Source organism: Phyllopteryx taeniolatus, chromosome 1 (assembly GCF_024500385.1).
Source record: "Phyllopteryx taeniolatus isolate TA_2022b chromosome 1, UOR_Ptae_1.2, whole genome shotgun sequence".
In the NCBI taxonomy this organism is placed as follows: domain Eukaryota; kingdom Metazoa; phylum Chordata; class Actinopteri; order Syngnathiformes; family Syngnathidae; genus Phyllopteryx; species Phyllopteryx taeniolatus.
This window is the reverse complement of record NC_084502.1, coordinates 2521243-2546665: the sequence shown is the minus strand read 5'-3', so window position 1 is coordinate 2546665 and position 25423 is coordinate 2521243. Positions and strand designations below refer to the sequence as shown.

General features: G+C 41.5%; 1 protein-coding gene across 1 annotated transcript in view; it reads left to right on the top strand.

Moving 5' to 3' along the window:
• LOC133489445 (ERC protein 2-like) overlaps window positions 1–25423 on the top strand; it is a 138971-nt gene that overhangs the window by 37702 nt on the left and 75846 nt on the right. The window contains 6 exon segments of the mRNA XM_061798565.1: window positions 897–1085; window positions 6547–6588; window positions 6888–7081; window positions 14926–15019; window positions 17542–17622; window positions 17624–17695. Coding sequence (XP_061654549.1) covers window positions 897–1085; window positions 6547–6588; window positions 6888–7081; window positions 14926–15019; window positions 17542–17622; window positions 17624–17695 — 672 coding nt within the window.

The following is a 25423-nucleotide window of genomic DNA, read 5'->3' as shown; positions in this document are numbered from 1 at the left end:
ATCTTAACACGCTGAGGTTTTGTGCCCATACCGAGCCTGGAACTGCCATCGTGTGTATTTCTCACGGTGCGCTTGCACGCCTCGCGTTCCTCCTCACGTTGGCATTTTTTTCTTTTATCACATCCTGTTCTCCATCCCAAAACACCAAACATCTTTGCGATAGCTCCTAATATGAGGGAAACATCCTTGTCTCTTTTTTCTCTCTTGCGCCTGCAAAAGCTGCTATGCATGCATTGCTCTGCCAGCTCTCGTTAGAGGGTGTATATGTCCAATTTACTCAGGGGTTTAAAGCTGCCAATCATGCGGCAATACCACATCGTAAAGGCCCAATTCTGAGTTGCATTGCGTGCCTAAATAAACACCAGAATAAACACCTTGATAATCACTCCAGTCCACACACCTACTATACACACCTTGTCTGCTCTCCCACCCATGCTGCTGACGTGGTTTCGGGCCAATGCCCAAAGTCGTGCTGCTGTGATTAGAGAAAAGGGAGAATTATGATCTAAACATTCCAACTTGGTTTATCAGGAGTCAGTGTGGGGTTGTAAAGAACCGATCTCCAGTACTGTATTATCCATTTTCAATACATCTGTCTCGATACTCTTGTCTTGTTCTGATCTCTCTCTCCATTATTTACGGTGGTCTTATTTAAGACTTCTATTTATGAGTTTGGCTGCCCTTTGCAAATCATGCTGTTGAGCCTATTCACTAAGAGGCTATGATTCATTAATGATAGTACAGAGACGATTAGTCACCCAAGATGGACAATCGTTTGCGTTTTAGAAGTGAAATGATTTATAGCTTTAATGGGAATAAGCGTGCAAGTAGATCATATCATATAAGGTCTTTACCAGATTCAGATCTCATGCCTCTCAATTTTCCCCACTTCTTAGGAGCGAGTTATTGAGAACCTTCGGGAACAGAAGGAGCGGGCGGACAGGGTTCAACTGGAGGAGTTGGAGCGACTGAGGAAGGACAACCAGGAATTGAAGGACAAGCTCATAGCCCTCCAACCTCAGAAACTGTCCCCCAGCCAGCCTCCTATCCTGGGCCCAAACCAAGGCCAAAGGCCCGATGGAGAGGTCTGTATGGGGTGAGCACGGGGAGGAGGAGGGTTCAAAACGTGGAAATGTGAGCATGTGTGTGTTTAAAGAATTTATTTGCCAAACAGCACCCGAGAGGAGCAATTGAAACAAATGATGTTGGGGTAGATAACATTATAAAGGTTCACATTCAGTGCTGTATAATTTTGGTTTTTGTTGTATTCATTTCTCACTACGATATGAAACTCAAATAATCCAAGACCAATATAACAAATGGGCAAAACGATTTGCTTGTTGATTCAAGCACTGCACACCCTGAAGATTGTGAGTGCTAGATACAGTGCCGTCAAAACGTATTGGCCCCCTTCTCATATTCTTATATTTTTGCATAGTTTAACAAATGCCAGACAAGGATAACCCAAGTAAACATAAAATGTTGTTTATAAACGGTGATGTTATTTATTAGGGCAAAAAAAATATTCAAAGCTACCTGGCCCGGTAATGCCCCTATTGTTAAATCATGAATTAACTGTGGCTAATGACTTTTTTTTTTTTTGGTTCATTTTCACTGACCACACCCAAGCCCGGTTAACTCCAGACCTGTTCAATCAAGAAATGTCTTTGGCGGACTAGCCAGGGCACCCTTCATGGGGTTATACAAACGTCGCAGGACAAGAAAAGCACAAAACAAGGGTTATTTTGAGACGCAGTGTTCTACGTGCACTCATTGGCTTGGCTTCTTTTAACTTCTGACCATGCCCAGACAAGCAGCTTTACATGGCGCGTCTTTGTGTTGAATGTCTGCCAACTATCCGAACGCAACTTAAATCAGCTTGTCATCAAATATGTGTTTGATGTCTTTAAAAGTACACACAGTTCACAACTCTGCAGGAACTGCTGAATCCAAATATTCCTTACATCCATAATGCGTCTTGAATTCCTCTCTGTTACCTCCCTGCGAGTATCCACAATAATCTTAGCAACTCCCCATCGATGGGGCGTCCTGCAGCAGATATATCTTAAAAGAGGATAAGAGGATGATATTAAAAGGATGTGATTTATGAAAAAATAACAATCTGTCCATCCCTTATTGGGTGCCAAGTAAGAGTATTTTTTCCTCCCTTTTCCCTCACTCACCAGTTTATAGACTGTCATCCGGCAGAATGTATGAGAGACTTTTCTTTTATAGTCATAGAAAGCATACACACATCTCATTCCTGTAAAATGATATCGTGTTGAGTGTTGGGCCACAAAAAAAGGGATGGCAGCTCGGTAACTCTTTGGAGCCATCAGATTTAGTCTGACAGAAATGTTGCCATAATTGGATTATTTAGTGACGTGGCTAGCAGCGAGACCTGTTTTGTAAACTTTTTTTTAAAAAAGGGCTTAGGGTGTTTCTGTGTGCGTTCTTCGATGCGTCGATGAGCACGACATACTTTCGCACATGTACTGTACGTAAATAAGCATGTACAGTATGAATGTGCTTTTAGAATGAAGTACAATGTGACAAGCCGCAAATTTCTTTTTCATCCTGTAGGAGAGCGGTGAACGTGCTTTCATACTTTTCAGTTGTGCACATGAACATTCCCACTATTTATACAACACAACACAACAATTTGCTGATGTCAACAAAGAGGGGAAACATGAAGCTCCTGAAAGTCATCCCTGCAGTATTTTGCCTGTGTTAATGTCCACACTCATCATTCTGTGGAACGCTGGGTCGTTGTGGCAATATTTCGCCCATGCTGGGATCTTCTGTTACTGCTCTGATGTGGCCATTCTGCTGGATTTTGAAATCCAAAATGTTCTTCTTCAATGTTCTGCTCTCCATGTGGCGTTAAGCTTTGTTTGTGAATGACCCCGTGTTGCCTTCATCTAATTCCATTTCTGCTGTTACTTGGAAGTGATGATTCTCTGTTGACAAATCAATCAGGTAGTAAAAGTGGTACAGTGTGTTACAAATCAGTTTATTTATTTTGTATCTACATTGACTATTGCAATGTAAAATTGTCCACCAAAAATGTCCTGCCTGGCAAAAAAAAGGGATCTTTCACATGATTGGCTTTTTTTTTTTTTTTTTTTTTTTTTGTGTCAAACTCTATATTCTAGATGCCATACTGTGAAAATGCTACCTATTCTCCTCATCCGTAGAGGGTTCTCAGAGTTGCACTCAACTTTCTCCCTGGTGAATAGCAGACTTAGCTTCAGGTCAACGCTCACTGAACTTCAGAATTCTCAGGGACTGTTTGTCTTTTTTAGCAAATTCAATATATCAACAAATATATCCGCGATTCACACGTATGTTTTTGCAAATCCACAAATAATTTGCGCGTTTTCTTAAATCCACAAATATACACGTTTTTTTTTTATGTTGTGTGTGCATTTATCATGACTTACCATTTGTAAATATTAAATTTTGCTTGTGAATTGTTGAAGTTGGGTTTGTTGATCAGTGAGCACGTGCATTTATTTTTTTATTCAAAAAAACACGTTTACATTGCGGATATATTTGTGGATTTGAAAAAAGGTGCAAATGATTTGTGGATTTGCAAAACACGTGTAAATCGTGGATATGTTTGTAGATTTGAAAAACACAGGTGTGAATCCCGGATATATTTGTGGATTTGCATAATGTGCAAATAATTTTGAGACATATCTCTCCCCACTTTTCTTCATTTAAGTGGTTGCTTTGTCACATATTCCAGTAAATACTTTCATGTCTTGTGAGGAATTTCCCTTCAAGTAGTTGCAGTTGGGGTTTGATGTCAAAAGGTAGACACATTCCCTGCAGATGTTTGGTGTCTGACTCAGTCGAGCTGTTAGTCAAGCTTTTTCATCTCAAAGTTGTTTAAAACACCACATCCGCTCATCCCACGGTTAGTAAAGGACTGCAGGAAGTAAACGCTAGCTTTTCAAAGAGACATTGAGAGATGTTCTCGGAAGGAAGTGATCTTTCCTAAAAAGCTTGAGAACACCACTTGCTAGCTATTTTTGCGACACCAGCTACTCTTTAATTTGTTATATTTAAATGATGGTATCGCACTAATAAAGAGATATGAGATGTGCTCATAATCTCCCTTTATCATCAATACTTCAAGCTATATTGACAATAATTATAGCAATGTTGATTACTAGAAGGCATCTGATCAACATTTGAACACAAACAGGGCCCAAAATTAACTTTTTGACTCACTTTTGGAAAACAAATCCACCGGCCTAGCCTATTTTTTCTGCCTAAAATATAAAATCATTTTACAAAGTGTTGCATAATATATCGAAAAAAGATCATCGCGATAATGGCACAAGCAACGTGTATATGTGTGCAGCCCTAATTTTACACACATTTCTATAATACAGTATTACAGTGCTGTCAAAAAGTATAGGCTCCCTTCTCAAATTCTTATATTTTATTTACAGTTTCCCCACTTTAATGTTTAAAGTCATCAAACAAATAAAATATCAGACAAATATAACCCAACTGATCTTAAAATTCTGTATTTAAACGGTGATTGCATTTGAAAGTTACCTGGCCCAATGTGAAAAAGTAATGGCCCCCTAAACCTAATAACTGGTTGGGGCATCCTCAGCAGCAACAACTGAAATCAGGCTTGTTCTACAACTAGCAATGAGTCTTTCACATCTCTGTGGAGATATTTTGGCCTACTCTTCCTTGCAGAATTGTTTAAATTCAGCAAAAATGCAGACTTAAAAGTTCACTGTTGTGTTTTGGATCATTATCTGCAGAACCCTTGAGGTCACTTCAGTATTTTTGTTAAAGAGCAGAATTCATAGTTCCATCAGTCACAGTTGTCCAGGTCCTGAAGGAGAAAAGCAGCCCAAGACCATCACAATGTTTGACTTTTGGTATGATGTTCTTTTGTGAAATGCTCTGCTACATTTACGCCAGATGGAACGAGACACACACCTTCCAAAAAGCTCAACTTTCATCTTGTAAGTCCATATAATATTCTCCCAAAAGTCTTGAGAATTATTCAATGTTTTTTTTCTTCTTCTCAAAAGTAAGACGAGCCTTTATGTTCTTTTTGGTCATCAGTGGTTTTCGCCTTGAAACTCTGCCATGGATGCCATTTTTTTTCAGTCTCTTCCTTATTGGTGTGTCATGAACACTGACCTTAACTGAGGGAAGGAAGGCCTGCAGTGCTTTAGAAGTTATCCTGAGTTCCTTTGTGGCCTCCTAGATGAGTCATTGCTGTTCTCTTGGAATAATCTTTGTAGGCCGGCCACTCCTGGGAAGGTTCACCTCTGTTCAATGTTTTCTCCATGTGAGAAGAATGGCTCTCCCTATGGTTCACTGGAGTCCTAAAGCTTTAGAAATGGCTTTTGTAACCCGGCGAAATATAATGGGCGAAATATTGCCACAACCACACAGTCTATACACTGAAAACTAAAGAAGCTAGAGAGGAGTTCAACATTTTATTTATAATTTTATTTTTGGGGGTGCCGACGTGTCTTACACATTGGCTAGTTATAATAGCATGGCTCCACGTTGCTTTGGAGGCGGCGTCACACAACCAGCGTTGTGCACTCGCGGACCGCCGTCACCGTGGCGAGGACGGGCCGTCGCCAACTCAGCAGGTTCCGAGGATGGTTGAGTCGGGGTCTCGAGGTCGCCCTCGGGGCAGCCGAGGAAGCGCGGCTTCTGTTTACTCCTGCAACTTCCGAACGGATGTGGAACCGGAAAATGACGTCTCTGGTTGGTTGTTGTCATACACGTGCCAATCAAATAATTTAGTGGCACGTGGTGTCTGGCGCGTGTTAATTTCGAACCCTCTACACAAACACACTCATTTAACCGTTTACCTCTTCTACTACTGCTATCTTGTTCTGAAAAATGGTCTACCGCACTGAACCAAAAATGCCCTGCCTGATGAAAAGGGTATCAGTAAGATTCTTTCTTGGGCAACGGGAAACTGTCGCAAAAAATTCGTGTCTGATGCTCAAATTCCAATTTTTGTTAAATGCACGACACCCTAAGACATCTTTTGTCCACTGCAGAGGCCAGATGTTCCAGTCGAAATTATCCAAAGTGTAGTCTCACAAACTCAGGGGCTATGGTAATGTATATTAAAAAAAATATATATATATGTTTACACAGCACTTCCAACTTTTGTTGATACAACTCAATCCGAAGAAAGTGAATAGCAACCAACTTAAGCCCAATGCCCTTTATTGGCGTATGGATTTCTCAGTTATTACAGTTTGAGTTATTAAGAAACAGAATGAATTACTGAACCGATATCTCTGCATGAAGCTTGCCCCAGGGAGGTAACTGATTAAAAATGATGAAATTGAATGTATTGATTCTGCTTCACTTAAACTGAGACCCGAATTACAATCAAAAGTGAAAAATTGGGTATTGTGTAACTGACCCTTTCCCGACTTTTCAGTTAACTAAAGTTAAAAGTAGGACAAGCCAGTATGACTTTTTTTTTTTTTTCTTCACACACAATAATCAACTCCTACTTATCTCATGCTCTAGATGCCAGCCAAAATAGATCCATTACCAGCTGTGAGCTCCACGGTAGGTTCCATGTTTTTATGTCCCTCCTGTGTTTGTGTCTTTATCTCAAACAGAGCAGTGAAAAGTTTGGAGGAAAAAAACCTTCTCATGCCATTGAATGAGAACATCTGTTTGACTAGTACTGAATGTGTAGTTCACATTTGGCCTAAATCGGCAGATATATATATATATATATATATATATATATATATATCCCTTTCAGCCCTTGTAAATATTGATTGATGCATTGACATCTAGAATGTCCAAAGTTGGTCTTTTGACTATCTGTGCACCTGATGCATGAACTTGCCTCCCCCAAGGCCCAAAACCCAGAGGACACATTGCGCAAGTGTCCCGACATCGCAGATCGCCTGAAGCTTCTGGAGCAGGAAGTGGCTCGCTACAGGGAAGAATCTGGAAAGTCACAAGTGGAGGTCGCGAGGTTGATGGCGGCACTGAAGGATGCTGAGATAGACAGATCTGGCAGAGAGAAGAGAATAAATGATCTTGAGAGGTGAGTGTCTTCTAAATGAACACAGGCAGCATGTATAGGCCCCTTCTGGGTGTCCTTAGACACTGTCTTTCGCAGTTACCAGATCATTTTAAGTTCTTGAGTCCTTCCTAAGTGCTCTATTTATAAAGGAGCAATCCGCACGATATAAACTCTTCCATTTCTTCCACCCACTTATAGAAAGTGCTTCCATCCTCATTTTTTCCCTGATGCAATCCCACAAATGTGTACAGTATTTTGTGTACATGTCTCACTTTTAATCCCTCTACTAAATGTTTTATCTTTTTGTTTTGGGTGCTTAAATGTTTGCAGCCCTGGGTAAGGAGACATTTTGTGTGTGTACCTGTTAAACACATACGCACTGTACCATCAGCACTGCCGACACACACGTGAAAATGACTGCTTAGACTCTTTCATACCTTACCATGCGTAACGCTTAAACTGCCGTATTGCCTTCAATATGATTGGATGCTCGGTTTCCCCGTAGCTCTTTCATACTTTACCATGCGTAATGCTTAAACTGCCGCATTGGCTTCAATATGATCGGATGCTCGGTTTCCCCGTACCTCTTTCATACTTTACCATGCGTAACGCTTAAACTGCCATATTGGCTTCAATATGATTGGAAGCTTGGTTTACCCATAGAGCAGTTAATGGTGCCATACATTTTCTCTGCAGGAAATCACAGTTATCAAAGCACCATTTCCAGATTTGTTGCTCTCATCAGTCGTGTCATGCATGTTTTCCCTTTTCATTTTCTTTGCTTTCACTTGTGTGAGAGTTCAAATATCCCAAAAGTGGTTTATTACGTACATAAACATAAGCGTTTTTATCTGTGATTTTGCGATAGAGTGAGATGCAGTCAGTTGTATGCCGATGCTATAGGTGATGCTCTATTTATAGTACCCTGCTTCAAACTGGAAGAGTGCTATGAATTATCACCTGATGTATGCATTGGGATTGACATGGTGTGGCTTTCTACTGAAAAGAGTTTGTCGTTCTGGTCGAATGTTAATGGTCCTACATTTTGAATGTTTTTGTGCACATTTGTGTGTCAAAGTATGAAAAACAAAGAAGCAAAGAAGAGAGAAGTTTTTATGGTGCTGAATCGCTTTGTCTCTGACTGGTTTAATAGAACCTCGGTGTGCATGGGCTGGATTCAACAATGTTTCCTGTCTTATTTATTAGCCGTTTTAAAGACTCTCCATTTTGGTGTGGAAACTAAATCAGCCTCTTACTAAATCAGCCTCTGTGGGAACCCAGGAAGATCAAATGTAATGAATATAGTAGCTGTCGCAGAGTGTGTGTGTGTGTGTGTGTGTGTGTGTGTGTGCATGTGCGTTTGTGTGTGTTGCGCGCTTCGAGCTCAAGCTCCACATGTATCGGCTGCGTGTATGCAGCCGTCAGCCCCGAAGTACGTTTGTATTTTGTTTGCGTGCAGTTCAAGTTCGCAGCCTCTTCTGGCTCTGCATAGTTGGGAATTCCGAGCTGAGAGTCGCTGGAGGGTTATTGGAGGGAATCCACTGCGTCCATAGATATCGTTTCTCATTCTCAGAGCAAGTACCATTTATTGAGTTTGAAGAGAAGAAGAAGAGTTTTGGAAAAGTCTAGCAAGGAGGTTTTATTTACAAAAAAAAAAAAAAAAGGAAAAAAACTGATTGTGTTTTATTTTGTGACCTCCTCTGTATTTTGTTGCAACAGGCGTCAGTGTTGTCATCTAGTTGCACCTTTTTTTTTTTTTTTTTAATGTGTTGACTTTGTATAGGATGGCATTTTCATAACTATTAACTACTTCTTTTACACATAGAAAAGAAATGACACAGAGAAAATTAAGCACAATTTCAGAAAGGAGCCCAAGGAAAAAAAAAAACAAACAAAAACAAAATATTATGCATGACTCCTACAACATTACATTGGAGTCGGGTTTTATATGGGACAGTATAACTCTAATTCATCATCAGTTCATACAAATTATTTTTACCCTTACTTATTATTTTATTTTTTTTATCATTTTTACCCCAGGGTAGTTGATACTGTATAATGCAGCTTTAGATACCGGACATACAGGAGTAGTTGTATTTGTTTATTCTCAAGTCTTCATTTAAAATGAGAAAACCTGAGAGAGAGAGAGAGAGAGAGAGAGAGAGAGAGAGAGAGAGAGAGAGAGAGAGAGAGAGAGAGAGAGAGAGAGAGAGAGAGAGAGAGAGAGAGAGAGAGAGAGAGAGAGAGAGAGAGAGAGAGAGAGAGAGAGAGAGAGAGAGAGAGAGAGAGAGAGAGAGAGAGCGTTAGTGTGTGCTACAGCAATTTCCCAACTTTTATTGGGCCAAGGCACCCGTATTACAAAAGAAAAATCTCACCGCACACCAGCAAAAAAAAAAGTCACATGAGATTGAATAATTGAATAACAATAATCTTGTCTCAAGTTACTCACAAATTTACTTACTTAGTGTGAAATCCTGCCGTTTAATTGGACACAAATCTGATAATACACTCGCAAGAAGCCATGACTTTTTGTTTTCTTTGAACAGCAACATTTGGATACCGCAGTTTATTGTCGCCTACCTTCTGCCATCTAATGGAAGCGCATTCATTTGTTCTGCCTGTCACTGTGCACAAATGTATATTTGTTATGAATCTATCTGCATTTTAGGACAAATTCTGTGAAATTGGATCATTTCACACAGCACCCATGATGATCTCTCATGCACACTAACTTGCCAGAGCTCCCTGAAATGGAATCACTGTGCAACAGAATGTTACTGTGCAGACGTGGGCGGCGGAATGTTTCTGTGTGAGTGTCTGAAAATGACAAAACAATTTTTCCGGGGAGATGAGGCGAAACAGGTGAGATGAAACTTTCACAACCAACTGACAGAGCTGACAATGTATAATGCCGTTTTAGATCTCACTGTGACATTTTCGTAGGGATAATCTTGAGTTTATATTTGTTTTAATTCTAACTTTATATGGTAAAAATTTATACTTCACAAATATAGCACATTTTAAGGTAGCGGGCGAGATACCAAATGGGAACCGTCAGATGGTTTGTTTCACAAATCTGGGAAAAGCCCAGAGAAACGATGTTGTTTTACTCATGTGGTTTTGATCATTCCTGTATGGTCCTGTACGGGGACGTAACTTTGGAAAATAAATCTTCCTCCCAGTGTGACCATATCCCATTTAGTGACATGGTAAGCACTCTGGTATGTAAGGGAGACTTTACTCTATGCGTGTGCATATACAGTAATTGCCTTAGTGCCATTTTCAGTGTGCATTTCTTGTTGCCAGACTTATTCATAGACCATCCCCCAAGACACATTCGGATAGATTTGGAGCCTAACTCATAGAATTTTCAGATGTTGAAATCATCGAGCTTTTGCAAATATGCAAGGGCATTATAGTGCATACTGAAGGACTCATCGTTTCTTGCTTTTGGCGGACAATATGTTGAAGCACAGTGTTAAACAACACTCTTTAAGTCGTTTTTGGCTTTTCCCAGTTTCACCAGTCGTACTGTACATGTAACGGCAAATGTCAAATGGTATTTTGACTGTGATAAGATGTATAAGCACCATAAACAATCTATAAATAATAAACAATCTTGTCCTGTTTGGATCTTTCAGCACTGCATCAAGACAAATGCCTCAGATAAAACTTCAATGTTGACCCAACTGCCTCACTCTAAACTTTCTGAGTTCCTGTTCCCTCCCTTCCTTTTCATGCTTTGTGCAGTATTTTTTTTATTTATTTATTTTTTTACTTCACGGAAAGAAAAATGTATGTATTTCAGATTATATCTACTTTTTCTTTACCCCCCACAAACTGATCATCTTAGTCATAACCTGCTGTTTGTCTACCTAAAATCGGAGGCTTTAGTTCCCCTTTGTTGTTTATTTTAAAAAAAACACAGTATAAAGCGATAGGTATTATAAAGAGAGAGACTAATTATGCTGTCTGAACATCTTATTCCTACTAACCTTTAATATTAGTCCAATTTAAGTGTAAGTTTCTGTTTGCCTGTTGATATATTGTTTTTTTTTTTGTCAGAACAACTCAACCCATCATCTTTAAATGTTCAGGAATGATTGTCCTTCAAATATCGATTATGTAGTGTTTGGCCTACTGAATGAGCTTTGCAAAAAAAAAAAAAGTAAACATTTTGTATGTTTGTATATTACGATCAGATTAATACTTTCTATTCACTGGCCTTCAGGATGTTGAATTGCATGTGACGCACACTGCAAAATGTAAATGTCTTTTCAGCAACAACTGTCCTTTTAGTGCCTTAAATAACGTTGACAGAATTTCTATACATTTATACAATATACACAGTCCCTGCATATTACAAATGTTTTGTCACTCAGTGGGACACAAACCTTGTGGAACTTGGAATCTTAAAATTGTGGCTTAATGATTTTAGTAATTGGTAATCATTGATAATTATCTCAGTAGTTCACAATTTTTTTGCCAACCTAAAAAGCATTTGAGACCAATAAAAGAAATTACAATGACACGTATGGGAAAAGATTGATGGGAAAATATGCTTAAAAAAAGATAAAAACACAGTTGCTCGCGGAGCCAGGAATAAATTGGAGCTGCTTGTCTTGGAACATGGATGTGTAGAGTGCTCCAGGTGGAAGAACCACAAGGATGTGAAAAATGACTTACAAATGTATCAGATTTCATGCACAGTGCATTTCTCCATTCTCTTTCCACCAACTCTGTCTATCTTAGAAATCTTACTGCACCAAAACACTGTTCTCCCGATCACGTTTTCGTGCGTGCACATGCAGCCCCGATATTTTTATTCACACTTTTATACCCCATCAACCTTGCCCGGATACTTTGATGGAACTCTATTCGCAATCAAAGGAGACCAGCATGTCTGCTGGTTTACACACCTGCGCCGGTAGCCATGTGAGAGCTGATATGCCCTCATGGCCCAGCGACTTTTCAGTGGACATGGGTCTGAGCTTGTACAAACACACACAGAAACATTGCAGTAGAAACCGATTCCTCCCCTCAACTCCTCTAGATGAGGGTTTAGGCTACATATATTTCATGACTTGCAACAGAATTAAAGGAGATACTGGTATAAATCTGTTATTGTCATGGAAAGTACATGGAGTAGGATTCAAATCCAAGACTCAGAGACAAAAGATAGTTGCAAAAAATACACCGGTCCTCTTCGGATTGTTGTTTTTGCTGAGGAACTTTCTTTTCCTTCTCTATTCGAGCGAGATGACCGGGAGTACTTAGAGGAAAGGTTGTTCAAACCAAAAATGCTCAGGAAAGGTGCCTCAATGAAATCTTTCACCCACTTTTTAGCATTGCTCACTCTTACCAACCTTTCTGAAAAGAAAGGCGATACGTTACCCACAATCCTTCATAGCAGCAAAACGTAAAGCAACAGACCACTGACAAAGTTTACCAACTTTGTGAAAGCACAAAAGAGTTTCAGGCTTAAAAAAATAAATACATAAATAAATAAAATAAAAACTTTTATTAGCAAATAGTATAAAACAGTATATGTAAACAAATACTGTTCGCTTCTGTTTACAAAACAGGAGCAATGTGAAGATAAAAAAAAGCTTCTATAATTGTAAGACTAACATTACTATCCACACAGAAAAAAACCCCTCTGTAAACACAAAATATTATCAACAATTACAAAAATGTTTGAGGGATATAACTTTGAGTGAGCTAGAAAAAAGGACAGAAAAAGAAAAGAAAGCGTGCTACAGATGTACATCAGCAATACTCGCAACCATGACGGTTAGGAAAAGTGGAGTCGAATTCATTTCAAACAGTTCTGTCCTTTCCTATGTTCGAAAGGAGGCATCTTTTCATCTCTTCTTGACCTGATGAAGTATTCCACAAAGGTTAAGGAAAGGTGGTATAAAGGTTAGGAGATTTTACTTCACAAAAAAGGTCCACCGTTTAGCTGCAACAGTATCCAAAAACTAGTCAAAGTCAATAATTATATGTGGTCAAAGCTTACTATGAGTCAGTGACGAGAACAAGGAATGCTGGAAGGCGACGACAAGGTCCGACAATGAACTTGCGATGCGACAGGATGACACACACAGTTAAATACATGAGGTAATCGGGGATAATGAGGTGCAGGTGAGGAAGGCAGATTAAGGAGCAGGTGAGCATCAGACAGGGAGGAGGGGAAGGACACAGGGTAGATCTCATTTCTCTTAATTGCAACATTCAATTTTTTTTACATTCATCCAGAATGACACTTGTGAGATCAGAGAGCCTGGCTCAGAATCGCTGCTTCATCCCAAAGGTATTTAATGGGGTTGAGGTGAGAGCGCTCAAGTCCTTGTAAATCGAACACATCCAACTGTCACGGGGTGAGTGTGGCTTCGGACCCAAATGCAGCACACCAGGAAAGTTAGAAGATATTTTAATAATCAACCTGAGATCACATTCAGTGTAGTTAAGGGCAGTCACTTCCCACGTCACAGTCGAGAGGGTCAGGCTTTGAAGATAGGTTGGCCTTGACCCAGATGATCAATGGTGTGTAATCCACAGATAACAGTAAATGCTAAAATTTCACTGTTTTATTCCACGATTCGCAGAGAGCAGAAGAGGGAAAACGGGGAACTCACACTGAGTTGACCTTGTAGCGGAATCACGCAGACATAGCAGGGCTCGAGGTCATAACAGAAGACTGGTCCAACAGCCACAGGAACAGGCAACCTTGAGAAGTGCTGGTCATGGACGGGAAGTAGAGTGGATTCACGGGGTAGCGTTCTCGGGTCTTACACGGAAGATCGTGCGACACTATGACAACGATTGCATCGTCAACCAGGCCTTAAATAGGGAGGTGACACTAATTCTGCCCAGTAGCACATGATTGGCTGACAGATTGGCTGGCTAGTAGAAGGTGATCAGCTGACGTGACGGAAGAAATTGCACACTGTGACACCAACAATACTTTGGTGTGAATGACGAAAGAACTGCCATGGAACAGAACAGGGCTTTCCTTACAAAGCTGGAAATTCTCTTTCCAGAATGCATCTTGACTAACTAAATTTGCTTTTGGTCTGCATGCAGTGAATTTGTGCAGTGTGCGCGTGCGTGCCCGTTGCGTGTGTGTGTTAAATGTTTTCATCATTTTTTTTTTTTTTTTTTTTTTTTTTTAGGCATATTTAAATGAATTGCTCGCCGACATCACTCACATGTTTAGCACACACAAACAACATTTTGGGGGAAATGACAGCAAATATTTGCCCACATGTGGGGGCAGCTTGTAGCTCTGACCCAAAATAAACACACCAGCATGGATGTGGAATAATAATGTGGCACGTTTTAGCAGCTGCTTGCTCACAGCTTGTTTACAGTGCCACAGAGTTCTCTTGCGCTAATTTGTCACTGTCAGCTTTCTTGCATTTTCACTTTTACCCCTCAAAATAGAGAGAGTGCTAAACTTGTACATTTTAACAATTTTGACACTACCTTTTTACTTATTGAAATGGTATGTTCAATGAAAGTCTAAACCATGAATAAATACCTGATTGAATGAAATAAATAAACACAGGCCTGCTGAACTCGAAAGGCAATTAACAAATTTGGTCTCATCACCCAAATTTTTCATTGGAACTGTCCTGAGGAGGGAGTTGAGGCATCTGTCGGCGCGTGTACTTCCTGTCTGTGTGCTTTGCAGTTGACAGACTTACGGCGTCACTCATCTCATCTGCCACGAGTCACACATTTGTTTTGTTTTTGTACAATTCTGTATCACTCATGTTAAAAATCACACTATCAACGATCACTAATTAATTGGTTATTAATTACCTTTACCTTTTTTTTTTTTTTTTTTTTTAAATCTTAAGGCAAATCAAGTCCCCTCATATCCAAAAGCAAATGGTGCCTGGTGAAAAAAGGAAAGATGCCCAGCCTGATGGACATCCACACTCTTTATCGCAGGTTTGAAATTATCCATTTATAATTGTCTGTGTGAGAATGAGGAAAATCAAATTAATTAAAAAATATACAAGTGTATATATAAAGTACTTATTATGACAAAAGTGGGATTCAAAGCTGTGTTTTTCTTTTTTTTTGGACATAGGTACTACCTGCACACTTTACCGTGTTGCGTTTATCATCTTTGTTTAATGAAATTGTCTTTGCGGTAAGATTGTTCGGCCAACCCCTATCTTGCTCACTTTTCACCTCTGCCGTTCTACAATTATCTCTGCACTGGCGAGGAACAAAACATGCCCCGAGGGTAAACACAAACACATTGGGCAGCGCCTCCATCTTCCCGCTCCCCGTCCATGCAGGAAAGTTTATGTGGGATGAAGAGATAGCATCTCTCCGCTTCATCGTCTCCATCGCATTACGCTGCAGTAGGCCAACACAAAGAAAACACACTTCGGAAATGTTCACTTTAAGCTCTCAAAGTGGCCTCTTATTACTTTTTTACCATAAGAGAGAGAGAAATCTACCACACCTCCCTCCATCTCTACCCCGGTCTTTCGCAATTTTCTTTTCCCCGTAGTCTGTACACCTGACTAAATTATACATTCATACAAATTAAACATTTTATATACACCACACACACATACTTAATATCAATTAAACCATTAAAATAAAATAATATATATATTTGTTTTTTGCTTTTTATCCTTTGGATCATGCTGTGTGTGGATTTACATGCAGTGTATGCTTTTACTACTAATAAAAGGTTAGTGATATTTGGCTTTCGGGTGAACTTTTACCATGAACGTAAAATGCACTATTACCTTTACAGGTGAACTTAATTTGACCTTCTTCAACTGTTGTCACTACTTTTTGCACAAGTTGCTGTTCTCTAACAAGGAGCTGAACTGCAAAATTCACCACGTGTCTTTGATCCATGAATCGATAAACACATTTCCAACTTCTATGCCTTTCTGTGACTCTTTCAGTCTCTCTGTATCCAGTAACTAGTTGTTGGTCTTATGATTTGAAAATGTGAGCAGCATGTAGAAGAGTTGTTGAACTATCAGTTGTAATGAAACCAGAACATTGGATTTACTCTGCATGTGTATTCAAAAGTTTAGGGAAGGTCAAATTAAGTTCACCTGTAAAGTGAGAATTTCACCCAAAAGCCGAATATCCCAAACTTTTTTTGTGAGTCATGTGTATGTATTTCTGTGTGTGTGTGTCTGGGGTGCACAGCTGCTGGAAGTTTGCATTTTGTCACTCCTTCTGGTTTATCGTAATGATTATAATCCCTCCATCCCAGCAGAAAGGGTCAGACTCGATAATGACCTTTCCTCGGGGACCTGGGTGATGACTGGTGCTGTAGAGCCAATTATCGCTCCATTTCTTCTTTTTTCCCCCCCTATGCACACCCATTTTTCCCTTCTCTGTGCATCCTTGAAAGACAGCGTTAGTCTCTCGTTGATAATAAAAGTCACATAACACGCAAAGGATGTACATGTATTCATATTGACGGACAAGCCTTCTGGTAGGGTTTCGCTCAGGGTCCCGGCAGCGGCACCATCGCAGTAGGGGGTTGGGCGGGTAGGGTCGATTCCTATAAATGTGTGTGTGCGCATATCTCAGTTGGGCGGGATCAGAGCAGCACTTGTTGATTCTGTTGCATCGAATTACTGGCCGTCTGTCACGTCCAATTACAGCGCTGGAGGGCTGACGCACACAGCCTCCCTCTGTGTATGTGCGCAGGGGTTTGTCGCTTACCTCCAGCTGCGTGGCGCTGACGTGACGAGCAACAAGTTTCCGCTTGTGATTTGCCCGGCTTGGCACCGTTCTCATCACCCGCAGGGAGAATCCCATTGCTGCTGTCAGTATCACCCTATGACTTATTTACTTCATTTGGGTGTCCTATGATTTGAGTCCTCGGAATCCCCGTATTGCGATGTGGTGTTTATAAGCGGTTGTAAAGCCTGTTGGTTTCAAAATATTTGTGAGTATATTGTAACAAGCATGCGGCCACCGACTGAAGTTTGAGCTGACCTTGTCTCCGTTGCCCATGTGACCCAAAGATTACTGCGCAGCGTGAACGCGTGAACTTGAAGGCGAGTCCCACACCGACCCCGAAATGAAAGCGTCCGAGGGAAGCTGTGGGTTTATTATTTCACTTCAGTGTTTTCTTTCACAGTTCCATCAGCCAATGTGGAGAGTGATCCTTTTCCTACTCAACATGGGTGTTGTAGAGGCCACACACACACAAACACACACAGAACATACACGCTTGCCTGCTCCGCATGTGAAAATGCACACTCACATTTTCGTCGTCATATGGAAGTCCGCAAAGTTCATAACATTTATCATATTTGGACTTTTTCATTTCTTTTATGAATTTAGCTGTGTTACCTTACAGTAACAATCATTTAATCATGGGCTCATACAGTATAAAAAAGTGTGGAGTATTTTAAAATACTCTCGTCATCATCATGTTACTTCCAAACCTTTTAAAATAAAATCCTCTTGCCCCACAGCTTCCGCTGTCAGCTTCCCGGGATGCCATGCAGGAGACAGTTGAGAGGATAGGGGATTTGGAGAAGACCTTGAGGGAGAGCAATGAACACTTCAGGACATAGGGAAGTGCTCTGGGCTCAAGAGGAGACGGCCCGCGTTCGGGCCCGGAGACAGGTGGACCTGATACCTCCTGCGCACACTCATTCATGTCTTAGAGGGCTGCAGAACTTTTTCAAAGCAGCCCAAAGAGTATGAGGTACACCCTCCGGTGGCTAACTTGTGTAACTGGAGGCAAGATGGGGTTAAATCATTCAATCATTTACTCCAATAATGTGACGCTCCAGACACATTATTCCAAATAAGGCATCATTAAGGTTTGCATCATGAAAGACTTTGCATGTGTAGAGTTTATTCGCTTGTCGTTATAATTAATGAGACAACGCAAGACACAAGTATTGGGACATTCACTCTTGGAGTGAGAGTTGGAGTGTGTCTTGTGTACCTTTTTTTTATTTTTTTATTATTTGTTTTTTTTTAAATTTATTTTTTTAATCATTTATTTATTTCTTTTTTTACATTCATCCAGAAGAACTGTTGTGAGCTCGTGGGTTTTGTACATGCATGTGGGCCTTCATTGATCTCTTAGCTCATCCCAAAAGTTCATACACAACAAACTCACTGAATCATGCCTCTAAGCTTTTGCTTTTTTTTTCACTTTTGGGTAGTCACACTGGGACGGTAAAGGCCCTGGAAGCATACATTTTTTTGAAAAAACTTTGGTATGAAGAAGAACCGTGGGGAATTAAGAATCCAGAACCCAAATGTATTCTTCAATTTATTAAGCGATGGCTTCCCAGGACTTTTATCTTTGTAATGTAGTTTCAGATTTTAAGCCTGTGTGTTCTGCAGTCTTTGTGATTGATGGCTGGTAGGTTGGTACGTGCCTTAAGTGTGTTTCACAGATGTGTCTGCATTACTGTGTGTCTGCTGGTAAGTTAAGAAACGAGTTGAATGAGTGTGTTTCCCCCTTGCGTGTGTGTGTGTGTGTTTGCATTTGAATGAGAATGGCCTTACATTAGTTATGTGTCATAAGAAAGACGGGAGCCACTAGCGGTTTCAACTACAACATTTCTGCGGCAGAGTTTAATACCTCCTCACTCACACACAGAGAAAGACAAATACTGACAGAGGAATATAAAAGAAAAGTGTGGGCAGAAAAAAAAGGAGGTTGAACTCAGTTTACGAAACCTCAGTGTTATTCATACTCCTTTCATTCTTAATTTCCAATCTGTATTTGTGACACCAGGCCATTAATGACTCCAGTAACATAATATATGTTTATTCACATGTCAGCAAGCAGTTACAGCATTACACACATCAGCACCATGATGTATCAAAGTATACCACACAACATGGGAAAAGAGGAACCAAGTAAAAAAGTTACAAAAGTTAACATAGTGTAGGATAAATAAACAATTAAAGGCCCTTCTAAATTTGACACACAATAGAGAAGTGTTGTTAACAACCCTGCCATATTTGTCTTAACAACCCTGTTAACAACCAAGTATATAAAATGAGTCTAAAAAAATAATATAACATCCAGTCGTTATCTCTGGTCTCAAACCTTGCGGCTGTGTCTGCTGAATGCTTGAAACTTGAAAAAATACGACTTTGTTTAGCACCTTTCTTTTGCCTCCACATCTCAAGTTCAAGCCTCAAATCTTCTTCTTTTCCTTTCGGCTTGTCCCTTTCAGGGTCGCCACAGTGCATCATCCTTTTCCATGTAAGTCTCCCGCATCCTCCTCTCGAACACCAACTGCCCTCATGTCTTCCCTCACGACATCCATCAACGTTCTCTTTGGTCTTCCTCTAGCTCTCTTGCCTGGCAGCTCCATCCTCATCATCCTTCTACCAATATACTTACTATTTCTCATCTGGACGTGTCCAAAGCATCGAACTCTGCTCTCTCTAACTTTGTCTCCAAAACATCGAACTGTCCCTCTGATGAGCACATTTCTAATTTTATCCAACCTGGTCACTCCGAGAGCGAACCTCAACATCTTCATTTCCGCCACCTCCAGCTCTGCTTCCTGCTGTCTCTTCAGTGCCACCGTCTCTAATCCGTACATCATGGCTGGCCTCACCACTGTTTTATAAACTTTGCCCTTCATCCTAGCAGAGACTCTTCTGTCACATAACATACCTGACACCTTCCTCCACCCGTTCCAACATGCTTGGACTCGTTTCTTCACTTCCTGACCACACTCACCATTGCTCTGGACAGTTGACCCCAAGTATTTGAAGTCCTCCACCCTTGCTATCTCTTCTACCTGTAGCGTCACTCTTCCTCCACCACCCCTCTCATTCATGCACATATATTCTGTCTTACTTCGGCTAATCTTCATTCCTCTGCTTTCCAGTGCATGCCTCCATCTTTCTAACTGTTCCTCCACCTGCTCCCTGCTTTCACTGCAGATCGCAATGTCATCTGAAAACATTATGGTCCATGGGGATTCCAGTCTAACCTCATCTGTCAGCCTTTCCATCACCACTGCAAACAGGAAGGGGCTCAGGGCTAATCCCTGATGCAGTCCCACGTCCACCTTAAATTCGTCTGTCACACTTACAGCACACCTCACCGCTGTTCTGCTGCCCTCGTACATGTCCTGTATAATTCTAACATACTTCTCTGCCACTCCAGACCTCCGCATGCAGTACCACAGTTCTTCTCTGGGTACTCTGTCGTAGGCTTTCTCTAGATCTACAAAGACACAATGTAGCTCCTTCTGACCTTCTCTGTACTTTTCCATCAACATCCTCAAGGCAAATAATGCATCTGTGGTACTCTTTCTAGGCATGAAACCATACTCACAAATACTCACTTCTGTCCTGAGTCTAGCCTCCACTACTCATTCCCATAACTTCATTGTGTGGCTCATCAACTTTATTCCTCTATAGTTCTCACAACTCTACACATCACCCTTGTTCTTAAAAATAGGCACCAGCACACTTTTCCTCCATTCCTCAGGCATCTTCTCACGCGGTAGAATTCCATTGAACAAGCTGGTCAAAATCCCCACAGCCACCACTCCTAGATGCTTCCATACCTCCACAGGAATGTCATCAGGACCAACTGCCTTTCCATTTTCCATCCTCTTTAATGCCTTTCTAACTTCCCCCTTACTAATCATTGCCACTTCCTGGTCCACCACACTTGCCTCTTCTACTCTCCCTTCTCTCTCATTTTCCTCATTCATCAACTCCTCGAAGTATTCTTTCCATCTATCTAGCACACTAATAGCGCCAGTCAACATATTTCCATCTCTATCCTTAATCACCCTAACCTGCTGCACATCCTTCCCATCTCTATCCCTCTGTCTGACCAGCCTGTATAGATCCGTTTCTCCTTCTTTAGTGTCCAACCTGCCATACATGTCATCATATGCCTCTTGTTTGGCCTTTGCCACCTCTACCTTTGCCCTGTATCGCATCTCAATGTATTCCTTTCGCCTCTCCTCAGTCCTCTCAGTGTCCCACTTCTTCTTCGCTAACCTTTTTCCTTGTATGATTTACTGTACTGTACTGTGAGGTTCCACCACCAAGTATCCTTCTCTCCTTTCCTGCCAGAAGATACACCAAGTACTCCTGCCTGCCTCTCTGATCACCTTGGCTGCAGTAGTCCAGTCTTCTGGAAGCTCCTCCCGTCCACCGAGAGCCTCTCTCACCTCTTCCCGAAAAGCTGCACAACACTCGTCCTGTCTCAGCTTCCACCACATGGTTCTCTGCTCTGCCTTTGTCTTCCTAATCTTCCTCCTCACCACCAGAGTCATCTTACACACCACCATCCTATGCTGTCTAGCCACACTGTCCCCTACCACTACCTTACAGTCGGTAACCTCCTTCAGATTACATCGTCTGCACAAGATGTAATCCACCTGCATGCTTCTACCTCCGCTCTTGTAGGTCACCCTATGTTCCTGCCTCTTCCGGGAAAAAAAAGTGTTCACTACAGCCATTTGCATCCTTTTCGCAAAGTCTACCACCATCTGTCCCTCCAAGTTCCTTTCCTGGATGCCGTACTTACCCATCACCCCTATGTCCTTCACCAACATGTCCATTACAATCTGCACTGCACCAATCACGACTCTTTCTCTGTCTGGGATGCTCAGAACTACTTCGTCTCGCTCCTTCCAGAATTTCTCTTTCACTTCTAGGTCACATCCTACCTGTGGGGCATAGCCACTAATCACATTATACATAATACCCTCAATTTCAACTTTCAGCCTCATCACTCGATATGATACTCTTTTCACCTCCGAGACATTCTTAGCTAACTCCTCTTTTAAGATAACCATGCCTCCATTTCTCTTCCCATCTACACTATGGTAAAATAATTTAAACCCTGCCCCTAAAATTCTAGCCTTACTGCCTTTCCACCTGGTCTCCTGGACACACAATATATCAACCTTTCTCCTAATCATCATGTCAACCACCTCCCGAGATTTTCCTGTCATAGTCCCAACATTCAAAGTCCCCACATTCAGTTCTAGGCTCTGTGCTTTCCTCTTCTCTTTCTGCCAAAGAACCCGCTTTCCACCTCTTCTTCTTCTTCGACTTTGACCCACAGTAGCTGAATTTCCAACGGCACCCTGAAGTTTGAAGGCGCCGGTGGCGGACGTTGTTAACCTGGGCCACGACCGATCCGGTATGGAATTCTTTGGATGAACGCTCATATTTGTTTCGCAAAGTTTTAAGCCGGATGCCCTTCCTGACGCAACCCTCTGCATTTATCCGGGCTTGGGACCGGCCTACAGTTTGCACTGTCTTGTGCTCCCCATAGGGCTGCATTAAGTTCAAGCCTCAAATATACCCGCTTAAAACTCCCGGTGGCTGGAATACATCCCATCGGGTCGTTGCAAGGCTTTTCATGCCGCCATGAGAGGCACTAGCCACCAGCTAGCTCGAGAGCTACCAGGTAATAATTAAGTAACTCGCAATTGCACCAAGTAACCACTAATGCGAACAAACTGCAACTGCAAACTGGCGGGGGGAGTTTATGTCGGACGCCAAAATCCGTCCCTGCATCGTCGCATCGTATAGCCATGCCCAAAATAATAATAATTAGGATAACTGGAAAGCTAACACTTCAGTATTACTTGGAATTAGTCTTTTGCACAGGTTTTCAGCAATTTTCTTTCAATAATGTAATTTAATTTATTTCGAAACAACTATCTGCATTTACTTTAAAGGGTCTTTAATACTTTACTGACAAGAACATCGATCGCAGTCAGTAGGTTCAACGCAAAACAGAATTACATGGACAGTAATTCAATTTCTAAAAGCCTCTTGAAGATGAAAAGAGATCGGGCGGGTTTGAGGTGAGCATCAAGCTAGTTTAAAATCTGTGGACCATAAAACTTCTTGGCTTGGAGTTTTAAGCATTCACTTTTTTTTCCAGCAATAAATAATATATTTATCTTCAGCTCACAAAGTTTGGAATTTACTTGTTCATTTTTGGTACATTATACATGCATTTTGATAGATGTTGATTTTTTTTTCTTTCTTTTTTCTTCTATTTCCAGTCTGTGTGTGTACAACTAGTGTTTAGCAAGCAAGCTTTAGTGACAGGTGGGAACGAAATGTATAAATATGGTGGTGGGTCTTTTCACACGCACCAAGGCATTTTTTCCCCCCCCCTGTGAACTGCGGAACGCCTCCCCAAAAAATCGGGCCCCTACATGCAGAGAACATACTGAGCCATTGTGCTGTCACGCTGGTGAATGGACTTGATGCATACTGAGCCAGAATCTAGCAGTCATGCTGTCTCCCCAACAAAAGGTAACCATTTGGCTCAGGGCTCCAGCTGCTCTGTGCCCATGATGCTCTGTGCTCGCTGCTGTCAACGCATTGAACACTGCAAGCCAACATGACGTCATGCACGCAAGACGGAGGCTGCATGTGAACATAAGCATGCAGTTCCACCGTTGTCAGTCTGCCACCCGTGGCCCAGACTAAGGAGGGGGGAAAAAAAAAACCTCTCTGTATTGAGTCAGTAAAACATCACCTGATCTTGGCACCATTCCTGGCGTTCTCTCATTTGCCCCCCTTGAAATGTTCTTTCTTCTCCTCTGTGTCTCAAAGTAATCAGTCTCATGAGATGTAATGCGCTGAAAGTCTTCCATCAGCCTGACTGGCTAAAATGGAGCGTGGTAATGTTCTGGGTTGCTTTTCTTCACACCGTCAATGTAGTCTCGGTCCGTCCCCTGCCGCCATCGTCCCGAGCCTCTTTCTCAGCCAGCTTTCTTCTCAACTCGTTTCGCCCAATTATCTCCACTCTTTTCTTTCTGCCTTTGTCCCACTATCTGTCCAAATCTCTTGCACCCCACACTCCCCCCTGTGGCATTTGAACCCGCCCTTTGAACCAGCGACACCGATGAAAATGGACAAGGGGGATTTGGCCCTTACCTCTGAGCCCTCAATCAGCTTAACCAGTCTTAGTAAGCCTTAGCCAGGCTGTGAGTCTTTCCCTTGAAGTTGAGCTAAATTAGCACGCACAGGCTCGCCACTAAGCTGATTAGGGCCCTAATTTCACTAAAATGCATTGTATTCCTTATTAATGATGTGATTGTGACACGCGGGCTAGTCTGGGTGGTGGGCCAGTGTGGGGCTGACAGATCCATGTGTGATGTAGGTGACCCTTGGCTTTCATAATGGAGAGTTTAGCTTTTCAAACAAAAACATCAAACAATGAAAATCATTCCAAGCCATCCATTTATCAATGCCCCCACTTCTCATGTGCTGTCAGACTTTGATTCGTGATGTTAGACATTTTGATATGTTGTTTTCTGGGTGAATTAGCTGTTGGACTGTTGTGAGGTTAAATGTTGTTGCCAGGGATGTTGGGTCGATTTAGTTTTATAGCGATGCTTCAGTACGTTTCCAGGCTACTATGAATCAAAATTGCATTTCAAAGTACTGTACTCTGCAATGTTAATCCCCCTCTACTCTCGCGAGCGTGTGATCTGCATGAACAGCGAGCAGACTGTCTGACATCTGCGAAACACACCTACAGAACAGGCGGAGATGGAGAGCGTCCTGAAAATGTGCGAACGATTTGGCCCCATCATAAAAGAGGCCCACTCCTTCTTTTATGCCCCACCCCGTGGAGTGCGTTCCACTTCTTTCATTTCTATTTCCCTTTCTTTATGTTAGATCCAACAATAATTTGTCTTATCTGGGAAAGCCACAATTGAAAAAAGATGAATTGTTCTAGTTTTACAATGGCGTTGTGGTACTACGGCGGTGCATCCTTTTGTGAAGCGCTTGCTGTCACACAATTACATACTTCCTGTGTTCGGATAATGATGCCCTAAGGTCACATCCTGTATGTCAGACGCTCAGGTGGGACAAGTGGGCCTGAATGGTTGGAGGGCATGCATGTTCATTGATCTCACCTGCTATCAGCTAGACAAACACTGCAGCGAGTAAAAAAATAAAAAATAAAAATAAGCAAGCCAAAGGGAGAGGAGGAGAGAAAAGACTAGCTGCTACCGCAACGGACGGCGGTCATTTGACCTCCCCCATTTTCAAGCAGCCATACATTCCATTCATTCATTTCGCCTAAATTTATCCTTTTCACACAAGCCACACTGACCGGCAGTTACACCCGCACAATCTAATAAGACCCAATACAACATCTATATTGAAAAGTCTTTTGAAAAGTAATGTTGCGTAGGTTAGATTGAGCAGATATTCATTTAACTGTCAGCACGTTATTGTGAGCTGCATTGAATCATTCGGAGATGTGTTTCTATTCAGTCTCGGTACCTTATTTAGTGACATGTACGTGTAACTATGTCTTTTTATTTTTACTTCTTTACCCCTGTTAAATTTTGATACATT